Below are 20,902 nucleotides of genomic sequence, written 5' to 3' on the forward strand. Positions count from 1 at the left end.
GTTTAGATGGTACAATATGCCTACAATTTTGTACTGAAATATTGTGGATTCTACACAAAAAGATGTGGCACGTTTTAATGTATGTGTCAATTTCTTAAATGAAGAATATTCAGCTCATGCTTGTAGAAATTTGGTGTGAATCTGTGGGCTATAAGTAGATGTTGAATGTATGGTTGAAAAAGATTACAGAGTGAAAGACTAGAAATCTTGTTAACCAAGCGGTTGGTTCTAATATCGTCACTAAATATCACAATAGTGACATCAAGAAATTCCATGAATAGCAAATTCTGTGACATTTCTGCAACCATTCAATTTCATTTGGAAGAATCATTGAATGGTGTTGCTCAAGATCTGGCATCTTCAGGTGTAAAGGCTTCCATCATCAAGTCTGCAAACACAAGATAAATCAGCAAATGCTCGTGGGCAGGAGATCAGACATCTCAACTGTGAGAGCTGACTTCATATTTGTACATGATGGTTATTTTTCATCTTCATCAGAACTTCCTTTCTGTATTTGATCAGGAATACTCAGCAACACTTCAGGGTATTGACATGTCATCAATCTAGTGACCTTCAGAGTACTCTGTCCAGCCAAACCAGCATTCTTTCAAGTCTGGACTGACTCCATGTTGGTCCTTTATTTGGGATCAGCTCCTGGCACAGATCCTTATTAAGTCCTATTCTGATGATTCTAGCTGGACATAATTTTTTTCCTCAGGTCTTTTGAAGCAGCACATGGAGAGGAACCTGAGTCAGCCTCAAACGGTGTCACGTATATCTGTATAAAAATCCCAGATGCCTATTTGTCTATTTACAAGAGTGGGCTCACTGCTAACCCTCCCTCCTTCCCCATACCCCTAGTTCCTTCTACCTGCCTCCTACTTTTCCTTCTCAAACACAAAATGCTTTTCACAGAAGATGTAGGGGTAGGGGGGAAGAGAGAGAGAAAGAGAGAGAGAGAGAGAGAGAGAGAGAGAGAGAGAGAGAGAGAGAGAGAGAGAGAAATCCCAGTCTGGCTCTGAGCTCTGGAATCCCACGATTCTCATTTCTTCTTCAATTCTAATCGTTTCTTTCAAGAAAATACATTTATTTTGGTTTATTCTATTTTATTTTTATATCCTTTCCTGCCTAGAGTATTTCCCATGATCACTTTTGATTTTGACTTCTGAATCCTGGTTTAATTATTATTGATTCTTCATTTTATATCTATTGAGAGCACAATAGGCTTTATGTTCTTTTTATACGTAACCTTCTTTTTTAATTGTCTGGCTTTCTTTTCCTACACCATCTACTGGAATGTAATGAAAGGTTTCTATTTCATCAGGAAAATAAGATAATATTTAAGTCGATATGGAGACTGAACTGCTATTGTTTATTAAGCAACAGAGAAGTAATTTGCTAAGATGTTCAGTCTAGAAGAACTTCAGGGGCAAAAGGGGAGAAGAGACTGAGGGAATGGAGGTCCAATGACCAGCCTAACTTGGGATCTATCTTAGAGAAGTCTCCAAGGCCTGACACTATTACTGATGCAATGGTATACTTACAGACAGGAGCCTAGAATGGCTGTCCTTCAAGAGACTACACAAGCAGCTGAATGAGACAGCCACAGATACTGACACCCAACCATTGGACTGAAGGGAGACACCCCTATGGTTGAATTAGGGAAAGACTAGAAGAAGCTGAGGAGAAGGGTGACCCCAAAGGAAGACCAGCAGTCTCACCTAATCTGGTTCCCTGAGATCTCAGACACTGAGCCACCAACCAGTGAGCATGCACTAGCTGGTCAGAGGCCCAGGACACATATGCATCAGAGGACTGCCTGGTCTTGCCTTACTGAGAGAAGCCTCACCCAACCCTCAAGAGACCTAAGGCCCCAGGAAGTGGGGAGGCATGGCAGGGGACATCCTCTTGGAGATGGGGAAGAAGAAATGGGATGAGGAACTGGGAGAGGGTGGATCAGTAAAACAATGAAAGTAATAAAAAAATTCATGAATAAATTTAACTCTGAAATTGGATAGAATAATAAACAGTGAGCAAAATACAGAAATAGTGGACATGCTTAGGAAAATCCTGCCTGAAATTTAAACTTATACTCAGTTATTTTTCCCATGTCTTCCTCCCCTTCACTTTTCCCCGTCCTTTCTTCCTACATGCTTCCCTTTCTTTTTCTTCTTTTGCTTTTTTCTGTTATTTTCTAAGAACATCTCCGTAGCATCTTAATCTGGACTTAAATTTAGGATCCTTTGCTTCCATTTCTCAACTGTTCAGACTCCTGAATTCCATTGCGTCTGACTGTTAAAACATATTTTTTATTACCGTTTTGACTTGAGAAGATTAAGAATTTTATATTTTCTATAGAACGAATCCCAGTATCTCTTTTTCTCACTTATTTTTTGGATATAATTTACTGTAATATTTAGGCTGTCATAGCTAACTAATGTTTGGAAAATATTAGTAGAACTAACACTGAAACTCCTTAGAAACAGGAGGGAGCAAGAAGTCAGGAAAGAGGGGCTTATATACACAAAGCCCCCTGGGATGTGAAAGACAAAGGACTAATCAGGAGGGGAGAGAGCACAGTGACACACCTCCTATATTAATGTGAGAAAGTGAAAGAGTGGGAGGAGGAAGCAGAGACTGGAGATGTTTCACAAACACACAGTGGGGCTGTCTGAGTGCTCTCGCCTTTACTGTGTAAAGCTGCGGAAAGTGGGTGCTACAGTTCCTGTGCTTTTCAAATCCACAACCTCATGTTAGAAGGGCGATTCAGTTTTCAGAGATATATCCCTCCATTTGAACCTAGAAATTGCCTAGTGTTCTAATTTTGTTGCTGTTGTTGTTTTTCAGAAGGTAAACAGGCGTAAGAATAGCATTATGGGAATGACAAAATGGCAAATATTTGAGGATTAGTTAAGACAGTCATAGGACTAAACCACAAACCAAAGAGTACACATTGGAGGACCCATGGCTTCAGCTGCATAAGTAGTAGAGGGTGACTTTATTTGGCATCACTGCGAGGGGAGTCCCTTGGCCCTGTGGAGGCTCATGACCCAGGATAGGAGAACACTAGTGCACTGAGGCAGGAGTTGGTGGGTAGGTGGGGGAGCATCCTTATAGCGGGAGGGGGAGTGAGAAGGGATAGGGGTTTTATGGAGGGGAAACTGTGAAGAGGGATAACATATTAAATGTAAATAAAACAACCAATTTTTAAAAGAGAAAAAAGACAGTCACAGGATAAACATGCCGCTATGCTCAAGGCCCATCGGCCTCTGGCAGAGACAAACTGGATAAGTGCACCTATGATCTGGGCTCAAATGCCGCTTGCATCCCCTTTACACAGGGTGTGGAGTTCCAGGCTTCTTCTAGCCTGCCTGTTCTATCTACTGTGGTAAAAGCCTCTCCTGCTGCATCATGACTGCTAAAGTTATTAGCATATCATAGAGAGCTTGCTGTAGTTTTTTCAGAGAAAGTCATGAATGTATGGTTGTTTTTGGCCTTTCTCAGTCAGAGATGTGCATGATACACTATTTTTCTCCTGCGTATGAAAAACAAATACACAGAGAAACACAAACACATTTGAAAAGATGAAAAAGTCGATGTCTTCTTAAATCAATTCTCTGTGCAGATTTAAAATAATGCTGATGTGGTTAAAGGCAATTATAAGGAAATTAACTCATCCTCAGTTCACTATTTAGAATGTTTTCTCTTCTCAGTTTTAAAGAAATTAAAACCAACATTATTCCTTAAAAAGTTCCAAGTTTGAATGAGCTTTTCTTCTTTTGATCCCTTGGATAGAACTTTTTAAGTATCCTTTTCCTTCTCCAACCTGTTTCTTGTGAGAGTGGTTTAATCAGGTCTATCCATGTCCCCTTTTCATCCCATACCAATGACTCACATAATATCTTTTCGGTTGAACAGCTAATAATATTACAGCTTAGCAAAGCTTTACTTGAAACAGCATAATATCTACATACACTTTTGTTCTTAAAAGGAACTCATACAATCCCAAGAATTATACGTTAAAACATGACTTTGCTTGAAACTGCATAATATCCACATATTCTTTTGTTTGTAACAGAAACTCGTGTAATCCCCAGAATTATATATTTCACAGGTCTTCCTCTAGTCCTCTCTCTCTCTCCCATTGCTGAGTCTTGTTATGGCTTGTTATGGTTGTGGCTGGTTCCTGAATTTCAACTTTGTATCTTTCCATAGTGGAGACAGAGACACTGAGAACTGAGGCTCTTCCAGCAGGAATGTGGAAAGAAGCAGATTTGTCTCCCTCTCAGAGTATGCTCAGTAGACAGAGTCTCAGACAGGAAGCTAAGGATGAAACTGTACCATTTAATTTTATTAATCCAGAGATAGCAATTCATACAAATCACTGTGGCCCAATTTGTATCTTCTATCACATAGTTTATTAATAGCTGACATCCTCAGAGGCTATTTCTCCTAAGAGATGGTAGTGATTACACTAAAAACTTGTTTACTAAACTCTTTCTGAATTAGTAACAAGTATTTTCTTTTATCCAAAATTTATCCACTTGCATTTCATAAGCATATTTGGAGTCCGGAATAAGGAACAAATCATTAAGCAACTTTTTTAAAGAATATGATGGCCGAGAAATGCTGCTGAGAGCATGGGTCTACTTGTTAGGCATGAGACGTTCCAAAAAATGGCCCTACCTCTGTTGATCCTGTGAAAGACACCTTGTCTATGTCCATGTGAGAAGAGATGGCTGCCCCTGCAGTTGGTCCATAACCAGGGACAACGTTCACCACACCAGGAGGAAACCCTGCCTGCAAGTAAAGAAACAAACAGTAAACAGATCAAGAATTTAATTTCAAAAGACTTATGTGAGACATTGTGTTGTTTCATATGTTCACCTAGGGAGTTCTTCTATCAAGAAAAGTGATCTAGGGGTATTTGTTGTTTCTTCATGTTTTGGATTTCTCATCCATATGACCATACCTCCAAAGGTCATGATCCTGAGGTACACTATGTTTTAAAGAAAAGTCTGTCATAACTTGTATTAGTTATGCCATGTTTGCTATGATAAAACATTGACCAAAACGAGCATGGAAAGGAAGTGGTTTATTTGATTAATAGGTTATGGTCCATCAGTAAGGGAAGCCAAGGCAGGAACCTGGATCCAGGAACTAAAGCACAAACCATAGAGGAATGCTACTCACTGCCTCAATTTCTCTGACTGGCTCAGCAACCTCTCTCATACAACCCAGGCCCCCCTGCCTAGGGATAGCATTGTTTATGGTGAGCTGTGTCTTGCTACATCAAGAAGCAAACAAAATTCCTCCATAAACATGGCTACAGGCCACTCAGATAAAGACAATTTCTCAACTGAGGTACTTTCTTCTTCGATTTGTCACATTGGCAACAACATTATGACAACTGAACATCACTCAACAGATTAACCGTGCCAAATTTTATAAAAGGAATTCAATTGGAAGGACATAGGAATGTATATTAAATTATCTATAATGAAAGATGGAACCTATTGTCTCCATTAACAAATCTAGGAAAATATTGTCAGAGTAACTTTCGGCCCTTAGAGATATTAAAACAAATATAACCTTTAAATAGCTTACAGAAGCAACCAATTCAATTATAACCTGGAGGCAAAGATATGGCTCAACATTTCAGCAATTAAAATAAAGACTATACATGGACTGTTGCAGGGCTACAACTGCATATATGGCAGAGAATAGCCTTATTAGGCACCAGTGGAAGGAGAAGCCTTGGTCTTGCCAAAATTGGACCCACAGTGCAGGGAAATATGGGGGCAGTAAGGGGGAATACCTGTATGGGGGAGGGGAGGGAATGGGGGTTTATGGACAGGAAACTGGGAAAGGGAATAACATTTGAAATGTAAGTAAAGAAATATATCTAATAAAAAATTTAAAAAAAGAAAAGTTTTCACAATTAATTTTCAATGCTATAATATGGTATATAGTAAAAATATAAGGTTGTAATTCCTTGTGAACTTAGTTAAATTCATGAGATTCATGCAACCTAAGACACAATTGACAAGGTTATAAGACTCTGATTTGTTTGGAGAGACCTTCATGTTGACTGACAAACATTCCAGCCCTAAGTTCTGCTGCATTTATCTGAATGACAGAGCAGGAGGCACGGGTGAACAGCAAAGCTCACAGGACATGTGAACGACACCGGTAAGGTAAACTGGGACCAAGAATTTGACTACATGTTTAGACTCAGGAAACTCACCTCTTTTATTAAAGATGCCATGTGAAGAGCTGTGAGAGGAGTTTGCTCTGCTGGCTTCACAATCACGGTGTTCCCACAGCTAAGGGCAGGGCCTATTTTCCAAATGAATGAAACCAATGGACCATTCCACTGAAAATCAAAATTGAACAATGGATTCTTTGCATCACTCAAAACCACCTTTGTTAATAATGTTTGCCACCCTGACAAAAGTTGCATAATACTTCAGAGGTTTGTGTAATTATCTAGTTTGTCTTATATAACTTCATAAAAGAAACCAGTAAATGATAAAAGCTTAAAACTATCCACAGAGGAGAACTGAACAGGGAAGAATTGCTGAACTTAATCCAGCCCTGTTATTTTGAATTCTCAAGAAAATAAAAAAAAAAAGTTACTGCATCCTTTCGCATATAGTTAAGCATGTTGTAAGCTACTTGTGTTTTACATTTGTCAAATCCTCTTTCTATTTCTCCCTAGAAGACGTTTAGTGTATTTATCCAATATACAATCTAGAAAAATTCATATCCAGGAGATTTTGTGTATATGTGTGCTGGAAAGTGATCCCAGGGCTTTAAACATGTTGATCGTGCTCTTGAAATTAGAAGCCTAGGCTCAACATAGGACAGACAATATTGAATCAAAGAGGTGTCATATTCAGAGGGTGAGGTCTTGAGTTTGGATCCCTGCAAACCACTGGCTGTTTGTCAAAAGTCAGACACACGGCTCCTTCTTTATTTAATTCATTCATAACCCATGAGTGGCAAAAATAGTCCTTTCTACTTTAGATGGATGTCCTGAGATTTAATAAAGAAATTTAGATCTGAGAAATAGTACATGCCTAGCTAACATGTGTGAAGATATAGGACACTGCCTGGATATAGCTGACATGATTTAAAAGGCTAAATTAAAAGAGAGTGAAGCGGTTTTTGGAAAGACAGTGACTTTCGTTTACTTCACCCATAACCATTGCATGAGCTTCACTTGTATGGGAATGGGCTTCATCACCAGATCAATGGAATTAGACCTTTCTTTCCCTCACTGGGAGTCATAAGGAAAACTTACAGGAATGATTTGGCCACACACCCCAATATGTTCACGTCTTGTATAAGTGAAAAACATCTCCATCTAAAAAACAAAGCACACACACACCACTCATTAAAGGTAAATGTGCTGTGTAGGCATGGCAGTGTAGATATGAGATTGATATAAAAGGAGCCCCACACTCAGCAGCAAAGGGGAAACAAAAGACCCTATATACAAGACTAATAACATAAACAATGGAGCCCTCAAAGAGAAATTTGAATCTAAAGACTGAGGTCCATGAATCTAAATAGCAAGATGGGAAAATGTCTGAATATTCCTGTAATACCAAGATGGCTGCCTTCAGCATCGTCCTCATGCACAGAGTGGTCCAGAAATGAGATAGGAGTGATATCCTAGGTAAGGGCTGAACAACATGAAAATGTTTCCAACCTCTCAAATCTCCCAGGAGCATGAAATTTTAAAAGAAAAATAATTTAAAATGGTGAAAACGTAAGCAGTCTTTCTGTTGATTTGGAATTGTTGGTTTTGTGTCTTTTGTCTACTGAACACAAATGCAATGGTTTTTAATCTATGAGGAAAAAATGAAACAAAAACAACAAGACAAAAATATGTCCTTTTTCTTTTTGTGTCTTCAAATTGGTATTACTTCTTTTTTTATCTCTATTAACTTGAGTATTTCTTATTTACATTTTTATTGTTATTCCCCTTCCTGGTTTCCAGGTCAACATCCCTGTAACCAAGACCCCTCCCCTTCTATATGGGTTTCCCCTCCCCATCCTCCCCCCATTACCACCTCTGCACAACAATCACGTTCACTAGGTGTTCAGTCTTGGCAGGACCAAGGGCTTCCCCTTCCACTGGCGCTCTTACTAGGCAATTCATTGCTACATATTAGGTTGGAACCCAGGGTCAGTCCATGTATAGTTTTTAGGTAGTGGCTTAGTCCCTGGAAGCTCTGGTTGCTTGGCATTGTTGTTCATATGGGGTCTCGAGCCCCTTCAAGCTCTTCCAGTCCTTTCTCTGATTCCTTCAACGGGGGTCCTGTTCTCAGTTCAGTGGTTTGCTGCTGGCATTCGCCTATGTATTTGCTGTAATCTGGGTATGTCTCTCAGGAGAGATCTACATTCAGTTTCTGTCGGCCTGCACTTCTTTGCTTCATCCATCTTATCTAGTTTGGTGACTGTATATGTATGGGCCACATGTGGGGCAGACTCTGAAGGGGTTTTCCTTTTGCCTCTGTTCTAAACTTTGCCTCCCTATTCCCTGCCAAGGGTATTCTTGGTCCCCTTTTAAAAAAGGAGTGAAGCATTCGCATTTTGGTCATCCTTCCTGAGTTTCATGTGTTCTGTGCATCTAGGGTAATTCAAGCATTTGGGCTAATAGCCACTTATCAATGAGTGCATACCATGTGTGTTTTTCTGTGATTGGGTTACCTAACTCAGGATGATATTTTCCAGTTCCATCCATTTGCCTATGAATTTCCTAAAGTCATTGTTTTTGATAGCTGAGTAATATTCCAGTGTGTAGATGTACCACATTTTCTGTATCCATTCCTCTGTTGAAGGGCATCTGGCTTCTTTCCAGCTTCTGGCTATTATAAACAAGGCTGCTATGAACATAGTGGAGCATGTGTCTTTGTGATATGTTGGGGAACCTTTTGGGTATATGCCTAAAAGAGGTATTGCTGGGTCCTCAGGTAGTTCAATGTCCAATTTTCTGAAGAACCTCCAGACTGATTTCCAGAATGGTTGTACCAGTCTGCAATCCCACCAACAATGCAATGTTCCTCTTTCTTCACATCCTCACCAGCATTTGCTATCACCTGAGTTTTTGATCTTAGCCATTCTCACTGGTGTGAAGTGAAATCTCAGAGTGTTTTTATTTGCATTTCCCTTATGATTAAAAATGTTGAACATTTCTTTAGGTGTTTGTCAGCCATTCTGCATTCCTCAGCTGTGAATTCTTTGTTTAACTCTGAACCCCATTTTTAATAGGGTTATTTGTCTCTCTGCGGTCTAACTTCTTGAGTTCTTTGTATATTTTGGATATAAGCCCTCTATCTCTTGTAGGATTAGTAAAGATCTTTTCCCAATCTCTTGGTTGTTGTTTTGTCCTAACAACACTGTCCTTTGCCTTGCAGAAGCTTTGCAGTTTTATGAGATCCCATTTGTCGATTCTCGATTTTAGAGCATACACCATTGGTGTTTTGTTCAGGAAATTTTCTCCAGTGCCCATATGTTCTAGATGTTTCCCCACATTTTCTTCTATTAGTTTGAGTGTATCTGGTTTGATGTGGAGGTCCTTAATTCCACTTGGACTTAAGCTACAAAAATAGGTCTTAAGTGAAACATAGTTCTTTTCCATTTGGATTTGCCCAAGTCCTGTGCCTTACTCTGATACTCTTACCTTAGAAATTCTGTTGTTCTGTGTTTTGTTCTGACTTCCACAGGAGCTTACTGCTACCACAGCAAGTACTTTTCATGTCAGAAACCACATACACTTTAAACAGTTTCTTCTATGTTTCCTAAGAATGGAAGTAGAGCCTCAAAAGAGTCCCTTCATGGTACCTCCGTGGTCTCATCCTGATCTTCTAACTTCTTGGTGACCACCTTCCATACTGAATCCTCCACATAGACTGGCAGTGCCCATCAGGAACAGAACTAGAAGTGGATTACTTGAGTCCCGAAAGTCATTACTATTCAGATATGAAACTACCTTTATTACATCCCAAACTGGTTCTTTCTTCACATGGAATATTTGTCATGCATGTGCTACTACTTGTCTACCTTAATAAGAAACACATAGCATTTCCATGAAAAGACTGTTAATTCAGCTAGTAATCATACTCTTATCTTGACTTGAACCATTTGGAACACATTGGTGTAAATAATTGGGTTGGTGAATTACAATGGTCTAAGTGCATCAGGCTTGAACAGTCACCGATAGACACAGTTTACTCTTCCTCTGCAAGGAAAGACTCAGGCAATAATACTATAGAGTAGTCACAAATGTTCATGGGAATGAATCCCAAATAAATAATTTCAGCAGCCATCTTTGAAAAGTTTCATCCCTGAAACATCTCCCTCAAATTAGTAGTTGAACCTATGGTAATGTTTGTATTTTAATACTATCTGAACTATGAACATTTGACTCTTAACAGAACTTCCAGCATCAGAGCATGTGTTGGATCAAAATGAAGAGGAAAATAATAATTTACCTAATTGATTAATGCCTCTACCAGGGACAATTTGAAGGTACCCAGCTCCGCATAGTGGCCTCTCCTCTACCGTCATGCTGCCAGTTTCCCACATGTACTCACCACTTGGTATTGTTTGGCCATGAATCTTGTCTGCCCAGCCTGCAAAGTACTTTAAGGCTTTTATGCTGACCTCTGTATCCAACATGTATGCATGAGTAAAGATTTTTTCCAGCATTCATTGATTCCATTGTCTGAAAACAAAAGAATGTCAAAGTCTAAACTAAACTCTTAACAATAAAAATTTTATCAAGAATATACAGTGAATGTTTTTTTAGCACTTATGTACTAGAGAGCTTTAGAAATACAAGAAATCTTAAATCTAGTGCTTTTTAAATCAAACAACTTGAGGAACAATCAAATGACTTATTTGTGGTCACACAGCAAGATCCTGTTGGGAGAGATGATAAGATTCTAATTGTCTGATTCTGGTCCCTTTTCTGTCAGATTGTAAATGTGTCCTGGTTAAGCAGTGTCTAAGAACTGGTCACATAAGCAATCAGCTGTGAAAATGACTCTTAGTATCTTTTTTCTATCTGAGTACCAACTAGATTATACTTGATGTCTGCTGTGGCAATAGTTTCATGTTTTCAACTATTAACAATGCTAGAATCAGTATCATATTCTTCTCATATAAATGGTTGGTTCACACAATTGTAACACATGTTTATGTCTATTCAAACAATTGTAACACTAGCAACTTTTATTAGGGATTTGTCTTAGCAAGTTTCTATCACAAACCTGTTTGGGAAATTGTGTCATAGTTATTTCAACAATGCCTCCCCTCAGAACTCAGGGAATCATGCAGTACAAAAGAAATAATGTAAGAGTCAAAGGAAATGAGGACACCAGAAGAACATTGTTCTCTAACTCAACTAAGGAAGGTGCATATAAACTCAGAGAGACTGAAGAAGCAAAGCCAGTGCCTTAATGGTTCTGCATTAGGTCCTCGGCATATTTTATAGCTTTTAACTTAGTATATTCATGGGATTCTTGTGAGAACAAGTTGATCTCTGACTCTTGTGTCTACCTGTCAGACTTGTTTCCACCTGTCGGGTTGCCGTGATCAACCTTAATATGATATTTCCTGTCTCATCTTATTAGTTATATTTATTGTGTTTGGTTGTGATCTCTTAGAAGCCTGTTCATTTATAATGACATACATAAAGTGGGTGGGTACACAGGAGAGCAGGGAGGAAGTAGGTGGAATGGAGAAGGAGAAACTGTAATCAGGATATGTAGTATGAGAAAAAAACCTATTTTCAAAAAAGGGGGGTGGATGGTGAAGTTGGACATTTTCTTATCTAGTAGTATCTTCTTTTCCACATACATTTTGTGCAGACTTTATAAGATGCTTTGAAATCAGACATTTCAGTGGGTGGTCACATGGCAAGATGCACAGGTTTGATACTGTCCACTACTATCCTAAAATTAAATCAATGTGACTTTCTTTATATGCATGTTCTGCTCTCCCTGTGGCTGACAGAAGAAGTAACACTTTCCCTCTACAATGAAGACAAACAGAAAGAGCCTTAAGCTTTGGGAAATGCTGTTTTCTGCCAATAGAATACTTTAATTAGTATGCATTTATTACAGAGGTATAGATTCTACTTTTACATGTTTTAAGCAATGGATAATCCTTGAGGAATAAATGATTCTTAATAATTGGTAAGTTGCTGATATTTTTTAATAAAATGAAGGTTTGACTCTCATGGTCACTTAAGAGTCTAACGCTAAAGCAAGTTATTTTGAATTGTAACATGGGTACCACTTTGTTTTCAATTGACTTTACTGAACTTCAAAGATGAAAAGACCAGTTCCATCCATGTTCTATAATGACTTATTTAACTTAAAATAAAAATATATAACCCCTGAGACCATGCAAGAAGTTTAATGAATATTATAAAACTGGATTCTGGACTCTCAGAAGTTCTAGAGAAAAGCAGGAGGAAGTCAGTCTTTAAACCAGACTGACTGTTGGCTGAAACAGTGAGTGCCCTTGGGAGCTCTCCCATATTTCCCATTGACTTTGGTTAATACTCACAGCCAGCAGCAGATGATCTCTCTCCATTAAGTCAGCCAGCTTGTTCAGCAGGCGTCCTCTCTCTGAAGCATCCATGGTGCGCCAGGGGGAGCCAATCTGGAAAGCCTGTCTTGCGGCCTTCACAGCTTTGTCAACATCTGCCTGGAAATCATAGATCAATCCCTTCAGAATATTCAAAATACTACATGAGCAAATACAACATCACAACCTAATAAAATATGACACAGTTCTCACAAACAGAGCCTAAGTCACCACACCTCATGGTGAGATGTTGAAATGGTTCCTCTTGATGTATTTAGAATATATTCTAGTTGTCTATCAAATAGTTAAACTTTTAAAATAGAGATTGTATGTTGTAATAGTTGTCACTTTATCTTGTTGTAAGAAGACACTTTTTATTTGAAATTACGTTACAGTTAATTTGCACACATTAAGTCATTTGTTTCAGAAAATGCAATGGGACGAATTTATTCCTTCTATTACAAACAGAGACATTGAAGCAAAAACAGACAGGAGATCTCAGGACTAATATATTTGTAGTAAGCCACATGCCCTGCCTCATGGTGCTACATCTGTCCCTTAGAACTTCATGTCTACAATGTTGCACAGACGTTAATAACAGTTACACTACCTGTGTGACAGCTGTGACCTTTATGTTCAATGTTTCACCTTCAAATCTAAACACTGTGTGTTTGGTAAGCACCTGATTTCCCAGGTGATCCACTCTAGTCATTCTAGGCCCCGGTTAAGGAGAGAAGACAGTTTTCTTTATTAATTATATACTGCTTAATAGAATAAAGTCCCACTCACACCACTTAGCTTCCTTGGTTTTGTTCATGTACTTTTATGATCACCTAATTTCTCTTTTAGGTTTCCTGAGCCACCTCCCTGCTAAGCTATTCCATGGTCGCTTCGTTCCTTGGTAGGTCTCTACTAAGACCACTTCTAGTCGCTTCCAGCATGTCTGCTGGAGGCGTCTCTGCTCCTTCTGTTACTGCTTCATGTACTTTTTTCCTTCAACAAATCAATGGCAAATAGCATGCACAGAACAACTATTCTATAACCTTTGTCTATGGAACTCACTGATTCATGGAACCCCATAAATCAAGATGATCAAGGGAGCAGTGGGCTTCATCTTTTTGGAATGTCGCTTGGGAATAATGTTACGGTCATTTCTGAAACCACACAGTTCAAACTAGTGTGACACAAGCCGTGCAAGGAGCCCTCTGCTCAGTGTCTTGTCAGTATTATTGGCCTTTGCTTAATAATAGCTCTCTTGAGCTTTGTGGTCTCTCCAAGAGCTGGCGAGAAAAATGGCTTTGAGACAAGTAACCTGTCCTGTAGAAAACCTAAGACCAAACCAGACAAGCCAAAACAATAAACAAGAAATCCTGCTTTTAAAAAACTGGTATAAATAAATTCATACTTGTGGTTTCATCATATGGGTGTGACTCCCTTTCCTCAAACAAGATATTTAATCTTGCAGGGAGAGTAAATATTTAGGTTTAGAAAATGGATTCTTATTTCTTCTTTTTAGTTTTGATGCATCTGAACATACATCTACCTTATGGCAGTCCATCACCTGGCTATCGGTACTACAGTGAGGGAGGAACATAAAACTGAGCATCCCACTATCAAATTGTAAACACAGGCATCCCTTAGTATCCCATAAGAACATTTCCCTGAATCACTGAAGAAACAATCTGAAATCATGAGTGCTAAACGTATGTAGTATTTACAAATAACCCACAGGTATTTTTTTGATAACTACTTCTGAGGCTGAGCACAAATGCTCGTAAGTATAGATTGTCTTCTTTCTGCAGGTGAGGGCTGCCACAGGATGGGGCAGGGCCTGTGATTGCACAGTGAGAAATTGGGTGGGGACAAAGGTGGGAGAGAAGAAAAAGAAGAACCAACATGGAGGTAAAGAAGAACAACCCCGATCCGTGTGGCCTTAAACGGCCACAGGAAGGTATGAAATCGCTTCTCTGCCTTTAGGCTAAGATCAAGTGTAGTATGAATATTTCTTAAGCGATGGATTTTTATAGGTCAATTTATCATACCTAGGGGGGCAGTTTATATCATTATCATTGGTTGTGAGTTTATTACATGGAAAATTCTCATTTTGTAGAATGAGACTTAAGATATAAGTCTGATTGCTAAATTATAAGCATCTGGAGTTTTGATTTTAATGGGTTGCTGGGAGCTGAGACTATGACCCAGTTATAGTAGTTGCTCGGAGTGTGAACAGAGTTCCAGGCAGGGAGCTGTGATAAGACAGCCTTCCCTGAGACCAGAGCAGGACACAGAGCCTTGGGGGACGAGGTACTGCTGGGACCTCTAGAGTCCTGATTTTACAGGGTTGCTGGGACCAGAGAGTTCCTGGCTGGCAGAGAGACAGCCTGGAGGGGGCAGCTGACAATGGGGGAGGAGAGATCGCCAGGGTCAGAGAGTAGCTGGGGATAGTGTGGCGTGGTGCCACACTAGAACTGGCCGCCCCTGAGATGAATATTCCCCGCTAATGCCATATGGCTCATTGATGTTGGCTATCGAGGGTTTGTGGCAATTATTTTTATTTTTATTATTTACCACAACAGGTAAGTAGTTGGTAAATGGTACTGTTTTGAGAAGAGTGGCCAAAACAGTCCGTGCACTTAGTGTGCACACATCTGAGATAGACCTCTTGACACCATCTATGTCAACAGCAACCTAGTTCACGTACCAGGGTTGAACTCAGCAGTGTAGCATCTGTGGACGCAGCAGATGCCCCACTCTATCCTAAACTGAGATCCCTTGTGCCACAACTTGTTTGTGGCATTTTTTCTTATCTTTAAACTCTCATAAAGCTGTCTGTGTCTCACCCCTTCTATGTGGCAGACATGCAAATGCTCACAGGATGGAGGTAACTGTGATCCCACAAGACTCACAGCTGTGAAAATGGCTGCGGCGTCCGAGGTCATTCTAGCACATTCTTTCAGCTTTTCTATCCTTGACTAGGCCTTTCTGTCGTACATTGTGAACAGCCTCTCATTCATTGTCTTCCCTTGCCACTATCTCTATAAGGCTACCAGGGTTAATCGTCGGGTAATTTATCTTATCGTGTTCCCTTGAGCACTTGTAACTGGTGGCTTCATCCTGGTCCTAAGAGCAAAGTTCTCTGTTTGGTTTTCAAGGTCTGACATTTTCTGGCCTGATTTATCTTGTGCAAACTTCATGTTTACATTTCTCCTGCTCTCTCTCTCTCAGCCACCCTTTCCCACCTTTGCTCATGAAATTCTCTTTGAATAGAGAATGTTCTAGTAGCATGTCCGTTTACTTTCAAAACCTTCCTCAAAATCTGGCTCTAAGTAACAGTCTACTTCAATAATTCCCAGACACCCACCTCAATGGCAGATGGTGATCTAGAGCTGTCTAAGCCCCAAGAAGAAAGACAACTTCTCTTTGACACAAATTACTATTGTACTTAGGTATCATGTGCCCTCTTTTAACTGATGGGACAGAGAGTTGATGCTAGAGAAACGTGGCAGAATTTGAACCAACATTTTATGCTACATCTGACTTACACATTCAATTATGTGGGCAAGGATGATCAATAGGGCTGCTTTATTAAATAGTCATTGCTATTGAGTTGCTCCGTACTGTGAACAACAGTGGTTTTTCAGCCTGTGCCTTGGTCTGTAAGAGTACATTTTTATTAGTAACTTTGACTTCATTTTCAGGGAGAATGACTGTAGTCCCTAGGTAGACCCAGAAACTCCCCCATCTACCAACTACCCAGCACAGACTGATGAATTCTTTACTCCTGAGAATAGAATGTGAACCATCCTATAAGTGTACTGGGGAGAATTAAAATTATGTGAGCAAAGTGGACACGAAAAAAATCAAATCATAGAAAGTATGCCCAAGAATGTATCAGGTGCCCAGGGTAGAGTGAACTCCTTTGCTTGGACCCCATAAAGTGATGGACACCAAATCTGAAATGGTGTGGACTCTGAATGAGCTGCCATCTTCTACCTGGAATGAGTGTCAACAAACAAGGACTATTTGACTCAACGGAGTCCCTGCTGCTGACACTGCCTTCTACTGGACTGCCAGCTCACGTACATGATCACCTCTCCAAACTGACCTTTCCTGCTATGGACCCAATTGGCCAAGTTTTGCAGTTTCTCTCTCACTCCTGACTCAGCTGAATCCCTAGAAATTCCCTCAGGCACTGGATATGGTCCCAGATTCTTCCTAAACCGCTTCCGAACTTCTTGGACTATACTGACAGCTTTCCAACTTGTGTTCACTGGCAACTCATATGTTCATATACAGAAGCACAAAGGCATTTGCAGTGTGATATGTAATATGAAATGTAATGTTAGTAATTAATACTGGGATATGATTGGCATTCCACTCTTGCAGGCTGCTAAGGTGTGTGGTTTTTATGCCAAATTGCTATAATTTAAATGGCTAAATCTTATGAATTTATTGCTACTCAATAGAGTTTGACAGCATAGAAAGACACAAATATGTTAATTTATGTTTTGGATGTGACATGTAACCTCATATGACTTATTCTTACAGTTATGTATAAAAATAATCATACTTTAAACAATTGTTTTCCATTTTGTGACATTTTTGCATTATCTAAAATTACTAGTCTCAAAACGTTTTTTACTGTTTGTAGTACATTTTAACTTCAACATGCATAATTTGCAGATTTTTGTTCAGGGCCTAGCACTTTAAAAATACATTGGAATGAAACAGAAAGCAGTGTATAGGATAACTTTGACTTGCTACCATCAAATCATGTGATATAAACGAAAACAAAATATTTCAGTTTTGAAGTCAGAACCTGTAGGCTGAATGTATATAGGTATTTCAAATGAAAGTGGGAAGTCAAGTGACTCTTGAATTAGTTAGAGAGGGTCTGAATGCTTCCTTCTCTCCTTCAAAGTATACCACCATATTAACTTCACTTAGAGATGGAGAAAATAGTAATCAGATCAGTTTTCCTTCACACCTGTCTGCATTAATTTTCCCCCTCCAATTATCGATTAGCTCATGCCCTAGAATTAGTCAGTGGTTCCTAAAGGAGTCACTGAAGTGGAAAGAAAGCCCTTCCACCCACAAGCACACTTCACTTTCTAACACGCATTTGCTCTGGCTCCTGCCCCACACTTGTGAAACCGTGAAAGACAGGATATGGCCATTGGCCACCCCATTCTGCAGTGAATGGAATTTCCAAATCCACCCTTTATCCTGTGACCTAATGAGTCCGTGCAGCATATCAGATTTCTTGTGACTGTGCCCTTTACCAGGTTACGACCTTACACTAATCCATGCTAGTCATTCTTCATTAGATCCCTCACAAATTGTATTAGCATCAACTATTCTAAAAATGCAAGTTTTTAAATAATTCCAAAATGGATACAGATACTGGAATGTAGTAATGAAACAAGTTCTTGCTTATCACAGACTGTATCACAGACAATATCCCTAGAGGAGCCATTTGTTCAGGCAACCAGTCTGGTACTGTAACATGACTTACAGTTTGGCTGAGTATGAATATGATTTTGTCTCTTCTGGGGGGGGTAGTTTTCTCTTAGCATACAGCAGATTTTGCTCACTGGCAAGGTTGCTGGGATGGTCACCAGCTTTCCCTTCTGCACCTTAGGAAGAAGGTAGACCCCACTGACAGCCCCAGCAATGTCTCAAAGTTTCTACTGAACCCAGGTGGAAAATGTTGTTTTCCTGGTGAGATCAATTTCATTGTCAAACAAGATGTCTCCAAGGGGCTAAGTATTCAAGGTTTCAACATTAAAGCATCAATAACATAACTTTTTATTAACTGGCATCAAATAGTAACCAGTTTTCTTTCACACTTGTCTGAAAACATTTACTTTAATAGATATTTAGTTGTTTCCTTCTAATTATTGATTAGCTCGTTCATAATCTTCCTGAGAGTCAATTTTTATCTACAATGGAGAAAGAATGAGCAAGTAAAAGGCTAAGTCTATACACCCTAAGTATATTACTATTTAAAACCCCATGCCCCATATGAAATGTTAATGCTAACCCTTAGGAAAAGATATAAGTTATTTAGTAGTGCACGCTTCACCGTGCTACTGCAGCCTCAGACTATCGACAGTTTGGATGCTATCACCCTATTCTCAATTCCCAGGTTACATTAGAAAGGCTAACATCAAACCTATAGCCTGAGGTGTTGTTTTTTTAATGAAGATTCTTTTTCTCTTAATTTTAGTTTCTTTAACTTCTGTGTATTATAAATATTTATTCGCTACCAGATGTAAATTTGACAAATTTCCTTATGACAAGGACAAATGAAAACATACGCAATGGCCTGAGCAGTCAATTTTTCATGTATTTCATTGAACTTTCAGTGGACTTCGAGTTCAAAGTAGTGAGAAACAGACTCCTGTTGTAAAGTGGAGCTGTAGGTGCTGGGCAACTTACCTTGTCCCCTTCTTCCACATGGCAGATGACCTCCTCAGTTGCAGGGTTAATGACAGGAAATTTCTCGTGACTCACTGAATCATGCCATTCATTGTTTATGAAGATCTATAGAAATGCAACCAAGGTATATAAAACAAATTTAAATACATTGTAAGTTTGAGAGTTCTGTAGATTAAAGTTGAGGTATTAAATGTTACCTAATTGTGTGTCTTTCCCGGACCCCAAAATGTCCATGTTGCCCCATTTAACATCTAAAGTAACACAGAGGTTACACACTTGTGAATTGTCTTACTATTGTGTCATTAAGTCATAGTATTTATGAGAGATTCCTTTAGATCACTTGGAAAAGTCTGAATTTCAGTATCTGCACATCGAACTGCAGATTCATTAAGAATTATTTTTATGTGCATTTAACTCCACTCCATTTGTACACAGGAAAGCTTAGCTTTGTAATAGCGCCACTGTGAGAATGTTGAAAGAAACTCTGTAATTTATTTCCTGTGTGCACAAAAATTATTTGCCAATGAGTCATTTTTGAGCATGAAAACTATTATTGCTTGGTGAGTTAATTTTTTAAAAAATATGTGTATTTGTATTTATTCATATGTGTAAGCCTGTGTGCACGTTTTATGTACCACATGCATTGTAGGTGTCAATGGAGGCCAGAGAGGCTTGGCTGCCATGGCATTGGAATTATAGACAGTTCCTAGTCATCTATCATTTAAGAAGTGTGCAATGAGAATGGTAAGTCAAGTTACCAAATCCTAGGATTCAAAATACTTTACCCTTCAAGTCCTTGGAAAAAAAACCTCAAAACTTCTCTCTGATGAAGTTTTTGTCAGACAAAGTATGACTGTGCAAGACAGATTGGCAGAAAATTAGGAGAAAATAAGAAGAGAATAACATATTGGGATACAAATTTGGAAAAATCAGGTAGAAACATTCTAGGAGTTGGAAAACATGCAGAAAAATGCATCCGCCTAGATAGCTAATATTAGTCATTCCTCATGAGACAAACCCTGCCTCAACTGCTTCTTATCAATTGAAGTGGTTTGACTATGCTTTGCCCAGGGAGTGGCACTCTTAGGAGGTATGGCCTTGTTGAAGGGAATATGTCACTAAAGGGGTGGACTTCATGAGCTTCTTCCTAATTTTCTCCTCTTAGCCTTTAGAACAAGATGTAGAACTCTCAGTTCCTCCAACACCACACCTTCCTATACGCTGCCATGTTTCCCGTCTGCCTTAATGACAATGGATTGAACCTCCATACCTGTTCCCTTGTCCCAATTAAATTGTGTCCTTTATAAAAGTTGCCCTGGACCTGGTGCCTCTTCACAGCAATGAAAATCCTAAGGCACCAATTAACTATGGAGACTGTTTACCCCTTCTCAGGAATTGGGGCTCTATTATTCTATATCAATTGTAAGAAGCAGAGGCAGGTAGAGGCAGTAGAGTTGATGAGGGGTCCTGTAACTTCCAAAGGAGCTGCTCATGCAGAAGCTTGGTAGCAGGGATGAAGGGCACCTGAATTTACTCACAACCCCTACGGGGAAGGATGGGGATTGTCGGGTGCCCTGGGATTTATGAAGTTATAGAGGTTTCAAATACGAAAGCTTTTATATTTCATTAAAAAAAATAGTTCTTAAACTCCATTTTATCTACCCTGTCAAAGAGGAAGTGAACTAGAAATGACCACTGAAAAGATGATCCTTCAATGGCTTGCTTTGTTTGGAAACAAACACTGAAGAATAGGAGTATGCAACCCTCTGACTATAGGTGGTTTTCTTTTCCTTTTTGTTATTAAACTGCCTGTTTGTTCCTTTCCCAGTACATAAAACACTGTTAGACTAGG

At 39.3% G+C, this 20,902-nt stretch overlaps 1 protein-coding gene across 1 annotated transcript in view; it reads right to left on the reverse strand.

The window, feature by feature from the left end:
- The window catches only part of LOC134484828 (aldehyde dehydrogenase, cytosolic 1-like), a 39,901-nt gene that overhangs the window by 15,884 nt on the left and 3,115 nt on the right, over window positions 1-20,902 (reverse strand). Inside the window, 8 exon segments of the mRNA XM_063280723.1 lie at window positions 4,667-4,800; window positions 6,248-6,376; window positions 7,307-7,357; window positions 7,359-7,369; window positions 10,608-10,713; window positions 10,715-10,738; window positions 12,589-12,729; window positions 19,051-19,155. Of these exon segments, the coding sequence (XP_063136793.1) occupies window positions 4,667-4,800; window positions 6,248-6,376; window positions 7,307-7,357; window positions 7,359-7,369; window positions 10,608-10,713; window positions 10,715-10,738; window positions 12,589-12,729; window positions 19,051-19,155 (701 nt within the window).

Source organism: Rattus norvegicus, chromosome 1 (genome assembly GCF_036323735.1).
Source record: "Rattus norvegicus strain BN/NHsdMcwi chromosome 1, GRCr8, whole genome shotgun sequence".
Taxonomy (NCBI): domain Eukaryota; kingdom Metazoa; phylum Chordata; class Mammalia; order Rodentia; family Muridae; genus Rattus; species Rattus norvegicus.